General features: G+C 33.1%; 2 protein-coding genes across 2 annotated transcripts; one reads left to right on the top strand and one right to left on the bottom strand.

Annotated features, from left to right (window-relative positions):
- The first annotated feature begins 1,223 nt into the window (after positions 1-1,223).
- On the top strand, positions 1,224-5,066 carry LOTGIDRAFT_232455 (hypothetical protein). The gene is made up of 4 exons (XM_009056794.1): positions 1,224-1,352; positions 1,838-2,102; positions 2,289-2,447; positions 3,083-5,066. Exons 2-4 carry the CDS (start codon positions 1,910-1,912, stop codon positions 3,250-3,252), a joined length of 522 nt encoding a protein of 173 aa, XP_009055042.1. The 5' UTR covers positions 1,224-1,352; positions 1,838-1,909; the 3' UTR covers positions 3,253-5,066.
- Positions 5,067-5,164: 98 nt separating this feature from the next.
- Positions 5,165-7,210, bottom strand: LOTGIDRAFT_232454 (hypothetical protein; the record flags this gene model as incomplete). Its single annotated transcript, XM_009056793.1, has 5 exons — positions 6,923-7,210; positions 6,701-6,821; positions 6,469-6,566; positions 5,699-6,221; positions 5,165-5,466 (listed from the first exon to the last, which is right to left on the bottom strand). Exons 1-5 carry the CDS (start codon positions 7,064-7,066, stop codon positions 5,165-5,167), a joined length of 1,188 nt encoding a protein of 395 aa, XP_009055041.1. The 5' UTR covers positions 7,067-7,210.
- Positions 7,211-9,776: the final 2,566 nt, after the last annotated feature.

Genomic DNA, 9,776 nt, shown 5'->3' with positions numbered 1-9,776 from the left:
ATATTATACCTTTGTGTTTACAGACTTTCTGCCGATGCCTCTGGTTGACTGTATTCATTAGTGTACAAAATCGCTTTCATTTACAAACTTTCACGATTTTGCAAGTCAAGAGAATAAGAACAAAGTTCGTAATATCAGAACACTGAAAAGATATGCATTGACTAGCCACAATATTTTATACTAATTACAACTTAGGTTTGTGACCCAGAACACGCTAGCCACTCAAAAACATCATGGCAAATAACTTTTAGTCACTTACTTTTGGGCTGCATCAATCTTTTCCACATACTGATCTGGGGTATAATATAAACATTCAATATATCTCAATTAGTTTTCCAATCGAATTAACATTCATACTTGTTTTTCATTATAATATACTGTATGTATGGAATTTTACGCTCTATATATCTGAATATTAACGAACTAATATTGGATTCGTCCAAGCTGTTTCCGACTGAAGTTGTATGTTTTTAATCAGTCGTATATTAAATGATGATTCACGACCTAGACCGAGACAGATATATTCAGAAAGATGAATATTTTTGTAGTTGAGTCTTAGCATCATAACTCCCATAGGCCTACACCATTTATGCCACGGCTGCGATTCCATCAAAGTTTTTCCACTAACTGATTTCTTATCGGCCATTTTAAACTGCAGCCAAAAGTACAAGGATCACAGAGATAGGTACCCAACACTAATTTACAGTCATCGTAAAGGTAATTTTTTATCATGTTAGAAAAAAGAAATTTCGGACGTTTGGAAAATCTCCATAAAACAGGACTTAGTTTTCCTAACTCTACTCCAGTCGATAACTATCAAATAGCTATCAGAGCCTGGAATAGAGACAGATGTTTCAGACTACGACCTATCCGGATAGTTTTGATAAATCCTTTATCCCATCCCATTGTTCAACACTGTGTAGGTTTTTTATTAACTGTGAAATCAATTTTTGATTTTTCATTTATGTCGGTGGATGTTCAAATAAAAACTAGATGTAAATGGAGTGAAATGATATCAAAAAAAGATATTTAGCATTTGTGCCTGTTTAATCTCACTGTGCCTGTGCCTCACAACCACCTTGAAACATATAGAGTAACAAGATGGTGTCTAGTGAGAATACGGCACTGATAGGTAGTAAGACATTATTTGTAGTCTGAATATTTGTGGAGTTGTCTCCTACTTCCAGCTCTTTGTTCAAAGAGACGAGAATAGTCGGAGTAAACAAAACAAATTGGTAAATTATTGTTGAAAGTTGAATGATACGGTTATATTTTGTCTGTATGTATGTCAATGATTACCATTACGAAGCTTATTTTAAATTCAAGTTCTCAGAGAAGAAAATAAATCCATAGTAATGTCGTACACTTCATTTTCAATTTCATTCTAAAGAAAATCAATTTTTCTTAAAAAATAAAATAGTTTTTTTTAGTTTCAATCTTGGTGGCAGTTCCAATAAATGCCAGTCAGAACTCGAACGGTAACAAATTTTAATAGCTAAAACGGTAACAGATCTGCCAAAGCGCTAACAAGATTTTTAGGTTAAAACGGTAACAGATCTGTCAAAACGGTAACAAGATTATTAGATATTTGGTAAAAATGGTAAAATGGTAAAAAACGGTTCCATCAGTTTACTTTTCATTAACTATAATAAATGAATGATAATTGACCTATTGTCAGCGTATATCTTGAAATAAGACTTGATCGACATTGAGAGGTTTTTGTGATATATCTGACTTGCATTTAGCTCTTTTTCTTTTTTCTTAGACTTTGTGCTGTAGATAGGGCACACTCTAAATTGTGTAGGGTAGGATAAGTATTAATTATGTAATTTTTCAGGGTTCCCATTGTCCAGTAAAAAATGTAGTTTCAAGTGGAAAATATAGAATGAGTTGAAAGAATATCATCATAATGCCAAGGCTAAGACGAAGTGAACTATCCGCTCTCGTCTTTATAGTACCAGCCAATATATTCTACTCTATAGCAGCCTTGACACATGCCTGGTTTGAAATCCCTCCCCATAGCTGTTATGGTTTGTGGTGGGCGAAATTTTGTGACGTTTTACGATGTCAGCTTATTCCAGCATTTTATACAGAAGAACCATGTAAGGACAATGTTCATGTTTTTGTAATACTCACATGGTTTTCATCAAATGGTATATATTCCTCGAATTTATTTGCAACTCGTCTGTTAATTTTTTAATTACGAAACATCATTCCATTCAGTTATCACGAAAATGATGACAGGCTTACCTTTTATTATTTTTTACCAGCCCTATGTTTTATTGTAGCATGGTATCATTTAGTTCAATCAGTAAGTATGGTAGCCTGGATCTGTATAGTATTATCATTAATCTCACTAGTGACTGGTCGGCTCGATAAATATCTACCAATCAAATCATCTGTTAGTAACAGACAGACCAGAGTTGCTGCATTATGCTTAGTATCAGGTAAGTTAACTCATTGCACTAACTATTTCAAATGTAGTTCATGCATCGTCTTCACGATGGTCAAACAAGGAATTACGATTAGCTGTTGATCGGGTGTTCAGTGACGTCACATAGGCTATTCATTCGTATGACATCGCCATCTTGTCAAGGGATGAAGTAATTTGCATTATGAACCTCACTTTCAGTTTCTTAAAAACAAGGCTTGAATACGCCAATGTTCTTGTACTCCATCGAATACAGCCAATCAAAGCCCTTGACAGAAATACTGTTAACATAATAGCTTATTATTTACAGACGTTCTATGGAGGATTCTGATTGGCTGCATTCATTAGCATACAATCCAATCAAATTCCTGCATTAACAGGCCTCTGTGGTACAAGAAATATGACTATTGTAGTCAAGGTATTACAAACTTTGTGTTATAGCATTGTGAAGATGATCTGACCAAGGTTATTGTGCTTTTTATTTGAATGATATTCTCATTTCACTTCAACACCATTCAGACATGAATTTTTTAGGCTACAATAGTTATTGTTGCTAGTGAAACTTTTTTGGTCTAACTGATGTCTTTCTGCAAAAAAATACAATGTCATCCAATTACTATCCTTTAAGTAAGTAAGATTTTGATTTTTCAGTGTTTGCAATATCAACTAGCCTGATTCTGTTTTATATGAAGCTTAAAGAATCTAGTCCAGAAATTGAACCAGAAATCTCATGGTCATCAATTTTAGCCGCTCTTTCCTGTTTGTGTCAACTTTGTGCTGGACTTATTCTCTTAAAGGCCTGTGAACTCTCGGTATTTTGATAAAGGTCAGGATTTCTGTGTTTAATGTTTTTCATCAAAGATGGCTTCCATTGTTTGTACTAACTGTGAACAGAAACATGAAGTGATCCCAATATCAATTCAAAATTGATACAGGATATGTTTTGGATATAAGATTTCATCTGTGATCAACACTGTTTGATTTGTAAATTAAGGATTAATATATGATTTGTATGAGTAAAGTAAGCTAACTCACTGACAAGCTAAACTTGCTCACATTTTCACTATGTACTACAAGAAATTTTTGTAAGGCTTCTAAAGAAAAACTGAATGAATATAAAGTCAGTCCAAAGTCCAAAATTATTTTTAACATAAAATCTTACTATTGCAATTTTTATGCAATTTTCTCGAATTTTTTTCATTTTCTTTTGACACGTAATTTGTTTTTGTTGTCAAACTTTAACAACGGCAGTATTTCGCAGTCTATATTATATTATAATTGAAACTATGTTACTAAACTAAATTACCAAAAAGCACTAAAAAAGAAAGGTATGCCGGCAAAATAACGTTTTTGAATTGTCCCTTTATGTAAAGTAATAGCTGTTCTGGAATGTAGTCCCAAGTTGTAAATAAAGGAATTACTATATTTGTAAATATCAAGAAAAATTTTATGTATCTTAAGATTGTTTTGTAATTTGCCGCTTGTAAGCTTATATTGCAAAGTTAGAAGTTCACAAAAATGTTCTTAAAGGTCAATTCCCAGCTGAGTCGCAAAGTTCGCACAAAAAAAATATCGTGAATAAAATGTTTTTTTGACTGGATAATCCAGACTAAGAAAGTTGAATTGTAAGAAATTGTTTGATATTGTTTGATCACATTGTGTTTAACATTTAAATCATTTAAATTTGAATATTACAGACATCAGATCTATCTGGGATACAACCTTTAAATAAAAAGGATCTGTGAATTCTCTGGTTTACCACAGGGTTTTGGAAATCCAATTAGGGTAAAAAAAAAATGTGTATTACACACACAATTATGTAGTATATCACAAAACTCCTTGAAAGGAAAAATTCATTAAAGGGTAAAGATATTTTATTAAAATATCTATTTTTCATTTTTAACATATTACCAATCAACATAAGGTGGCAGATTTCTTTTTGATTTTAAGAGCATGGATTTACAGGAGTTCGATAATGAACTTAAAATATTCAAATATATACTAAGAAAATACTGCTGAACTTTTTTTGAAGGATTTCTTAAAAAAAAGATTTACACACCCTTTTTAGAGTTGTCATTTGTCTGGAGTAAGGGAAAGTCCAAAATAACACAACAAATTGGAAAACAATACTGCTTCTCTTGATAAGATAAAATTATTGGTTCTTGCAGGTTATTTTGTAAGCTGTTGACTGATTACATAGACACCTCAGACATAAAATACTATAGCACTTGCTCTAACAAAATAATATCAACTTGCACATCCACATTAAAAACTTACTGTCTGTCATCACTTCTACATTTACTACAGTTTGTAACAAAACATAAACACTAATAACCACTAGATAAAAGTCAGCCTTCCACAAAAACGTGGCAAATAAATACTAAAATCATCATTTCTAGTATTCTCATAAAAACATTAAAATTCAATGAACGGCAATAGATTTTGCTTGGCATCTGCTAAGATTTGAAGCAGCAGTCAGGCTCTGAAATGATGCCCAATGTAAAGAAACATATAACATTAACAAGGAGTTAATGCGCATCAAAATAGTGCCCAGATATCTCGAAGCAAAAACAAATTTCTGAATCCTCAGTCAATGCTTTGTAAAATCTGCTCTAGATCAGCTCACTACTCCCTCCAAAAGAAATAATTCACTTATTGTCCACTATACCAAGCTATGGCTAGAATCCTTCTTAAAATATTAACAAAAACATTGTCCAAACAAAATCAACAAAGTTATAAAATACTGCAGGTACATTTAGAATTCCTTTCCTCAATCACACTACCAATTTCGGATTCTATACTGGATGTAGGTGTAGAACTACATGATAAAACAGACCTTCGACAGTTATGAAATCTAGTCTGACAATCCTCAATGTAATCATCATACTTTCGATCTAGTTCTTTGGAAGCTTGGATTTGTTCGATCCTTGCTGGTACTTCCAAGGCTCGCGCACAATCAGCTGAACAGGCCCAATGTTGGAACGGAACACAAGTGTTACCAAGGTAGGGATTTTTGAAGGTGATGATCTTATAGCCTGAAAAATATAAAGCAATAATCATAGTTTTGCTACACTAAAAATAAGGAGTCTTATTGTTGAAAACTAAGATAAAAATCAGAATCTAAGAAATATCATAATCTGATAAATTAAAAGAAATAAACTAAGTTAAAATTTTAGAAAATGACTTTCTAAGTACCAAACATTTGCACTACTATAATTTCTAAAATATATAATTTCAAGTCAATAAATATTGAAATACAAAACTTACCAGATTTATATGATAATGATGATGTGTTACAATTGTGACAAATATTGAATAAATTATATATATCAGAAATATAGTCCTTTAAAACTAGAGCAATGGAGGGATCATTAAAAAAATCCTTTTTGGATGAGATGATAGCCTTGGCAGCCCAAAACTGTAAAGATTCATACTTGTTTAATACACTATGGTCTGTAGCTCCAGAAATTGGTATAATTCGATAATTCACATCTGTATGATACCACATAAACGTTGCCTTAAAATAATTATGGTTTCCATGACGATGGACAGTGTCTATGGACGAGATTTGGAGTAAAAATCCAGGCAGCGCATCTAATAAATTATTGTCTAAGAGTAATGTTTTAAGGTTTTTACAGAAACACAAGGTAAAGGGAATGGATTGCACTTGTAGTTTATTGTTGGTTAAGGCTAGATACTGGAGCTTCGTTAATCGCCCGATGTCTGGAGGGATGGAGTCTAGAGTGTTATACTTTAACGATAAATAACGAACATTCTCACACTTAAATATCTGCAATGAAAAACAGGTTGATAATTAAAATAGTTATCATCATCTGGTAAAGATAACTGTAACAACAGGAACCACAGACAGACATGAAATCATAATAGAAGCTGTGTGTCTCTGATACATATATACAAATGCAAGAAAAGTTCTTGATGTTAGTTTTAGCATTTTGCAGTAAAAATCCAACAATGTTCCAAATGATTAATTAAAATACAAATTGTCAATCCATACACAAGAATGAAACTTAAAATACCTCTCGAGGCAGTCTGTTATCCTCCCCATATTTAAACATACTATCCAGATGGAACTCTGTGAACTGATGACGGCTAAGATATCGAGATAATAATGTTTCTGAAATCAAGTCAAGAAATAACTAAAGTTTAGTAATTATCATATGTATGTATCAATTTGGGGCATCAATTATCAGCAAAATCTTAAAGTTTGCACCCTTTCTAGTGGAGACCTGACCTTTAAAATTAGCTTACCATTTTGTCTAGGAAACTGTTTCTGTTTTTCGCGTTCTATCTCGTCTTTAACTAAAGATAAAATATATTTCTGTCTTGTATGTAGGGACACTGACAAGTACCACAAACTTTGGGGAATATCCTGGAAATAGAAAAAATCTTTAAGTAAGTAAATGTCACATTTCGGACATTTGAGCTTCTAACCAAGATAATTAACATAACATCTTTTAATATTCAACTTACACCAATGTCATCTAAGTCATCTATGAGCAATCCTTTCTCTCCAACTTTCTCCATTAATTTTCCTCTCCACTCTCGCCATTGCTCGGGATGTGATTGGAATCTTTTAAAAAGAAGCAGCTCAAATCCGTGAAATATTTCCCCCATTTCTCCAAAGTCACCCAAATCGGTGGCCGAAGATTTCTGGCTAGGGATTACATGTTTTCCAGGCCTCAGTTTTCCCTATGTGACCTCTAATAGATAAAAACATAGTTTTTCCTTTCACCAGTGAAAATTATTATCGACATTTCCTTCTTTGACAGGTAAGGGACGTAACTCTTAATTGCAAGAATTGCTTTGATTGTCCAGTCCATTTACAGCATCCATTATCCAACAGTTACTTAGGTAGGGAAACATGGGGATATTAGACCTAGCGGGAAATCCAACTAACCCCTACAATAAAATGAATAGAGATCCACGGAGAAGTAGGACGTAAAACTCGACATTTTCATAAATATATCAAATAAACCATGAGCTGAATGTTATAAAGGACCATGTCCTTGTGCAGTGGGCCTAGTTTTGACCCATGTGAACAAAAATTTATTATTATTATTAACTATTTTAGAAATCATTGGACACTTCAAAAGCACTTCGAGTTATTGCACAGTGGCATCGGGTGTTCAAAAAAATTAATCAGCATTTTAATGACTAAGTGTCGTTTTAAAATGTTTGAGAGAAAAGGTAGTAAAATTAAGTGAATGTTTCTCGTAATTGTGAAGAATGTTAAAAATATTTTTTTTATCTACTTAGACCATAGCATTCGAATCACCTTTCAGATATTAAAATCCGACGAAAGGTTCCCTTAAAGTGTGTTTTCATATATTACGTCAAAACAAGACAATTCTTTCTAAACTCAATTGATTTGTAGAGTTAATTATAATGCACGTCCTAATTTTTGGGCTAGTAATTTAGACTTCGACGCCATGTATGCAGTGTACAAATTAGGAAATCATGCATACATATAGCTGTTTCATTTAATGTGCGGTTAGTTTTCTATCCGTCCCTGAGTTAAAGTTCTTTTCGTCTTCCAATCAATAGGCAATGTTACACTAAGATTCATAAGGCCCCTTCATATATAGGCCTAGGCCCTGCTTTTAAAAAAACATTTCGACTCGGGAGTCGGAGATGCACATGTACTCATGTAGTTCGAGGTATTTTCTTTAACATTCATGTCTAAAACGAAGAAATGAGTGCAATAATCAAACAGAAAGTACTTTATAAACAATTAATCATATTCACTAATCAGTTAATCTTCTTATGATGTCACAGATTATCGCCAAATAGCACGAGCAAATTCATTGCTTAGCAACGGCGTCAGCATCAGACCGGAACTGGTCGTAGCCAATGTCAATAAAAACAATAGAAAAGTGAAAGTAAGGATCTCATTCATTCACTGTCATCGTTTTCACTCCTGTCTTTGAATCCCTCAAATCTGCCAGAATGTACGACGATGAATCTGAAGGTCCTAAAGGAACATTTGAAATTTATAAAGCTGAAGCAGATACTCTGTTTAAACAAGGGGAATACAGAAAAGCAATTGAAAGTTACACCACGGTAAGAAGAATCTTTTACTTTTAATATTTATAAAAGAACTTTCAACTTTGTTCAAATAACTCCAAAAGTTACTTATGAGGAGAGACGTTTCATGTCTCGTCTAATTGAAGTTATAAATGTTTGTCTCAAGACCTTATGTTCTTATCTGACCAGACTTACTAAGTTACTTGGTTTGTACTGTAGTCTGAAACATCTCCTTTAATTCCAGTCAGTTAAATGGGCATGTTTTTTTCTAACATAATATTAAATTACCTTTATGATGATTGTAACATAGTGTAGGGCATCACCATAACTTTCGTTTTGTTAGTATCACGTGACTCTGTGACCTTTGAACAGTTTTAAATGGCCGATGCTAGATTAGTTTCGTTATTAAAAAAAAAAGAAATATGACATAAATGGTGTAATGAGAAAATGATGGTAATATTATTGAACTACAAAAATATTCACCTTCTTAATATATCTGGGTTTTGCAGACCTGAGATATCTAAATAGGTCCTGCGGAGATGCGGAATACGTCCATTTTATAGGGCCTTTTACACCACATCCGTCCAAATAGCTATGAAAGGCTTGAATAGAGACTGATGTTTAGGTCTAGGTATGTGGCCTGTCTGTCTTGTTTTGATGTCAGCTTTCTTCTTTCTGACTCAGACTGATTTGAATAGATTATATTATTTTTTATTTTAGGCCTTAGAACTTCAAGATGGAGACAAAAACTGTTTAGTAGCCAGATCTAAATGTCATCTACAGTTGGGAGATACCACTAAGGCTCTAGCTGATGCTGAATTATGTCTCTCAGATGACAAATCATTCCATAAGGTAAGTGGAGAAAATTTTGGACATGGACACCAAGGCTGAATCGGAATCTCATGACTGTGCAACAATTAGTCAGTAGGTTGGAGGGAGAAGGGGATGATAGTCTGATCCCCAAAACTTAATGGTATTTTATGTGGGTAATATATCGTGTTTATTAATATTGGGATGTTTATCATTAATTTGATTTTTCAGGGAATTTTCCAGAAAGCAGAGGCTCTATACTATCAGGGAGATTTTGAAATGGCACTGGTGTTTTATCACAGAGGTCATAAATTAAGACCAGAGTTGCAGGAATTTCGACTTGGTATTCAAAAAGCACAAGAAGCTATTGATAATTCTGTAGGCTGTAAGTAGATGTTCATCCAATTTAAAATCTTCAATTTTTCCCTCTTGTTCAACAAGGTTAATACTTTAATCACACTATTAAAGTCTAGAAATTGAAAGATTCAAT

The sequence above is a fragment of the Lottia gigantea genome (genome assembly GCF_000327385.1).
Source record: "Lottia gigantea unplaced genomic scaffold LOTGIsca_29, whole genome shotgun sequence".
NCBI lineage: Eukaryota > Metazoa > Mollusca > Gastropoda > Lottiidae > Lottia > Lottia gigantea.
Note: the sequence above shows the minus strand (reverse complement) of the source record. Positions and strands in the feature narration are given on the sequence as shown.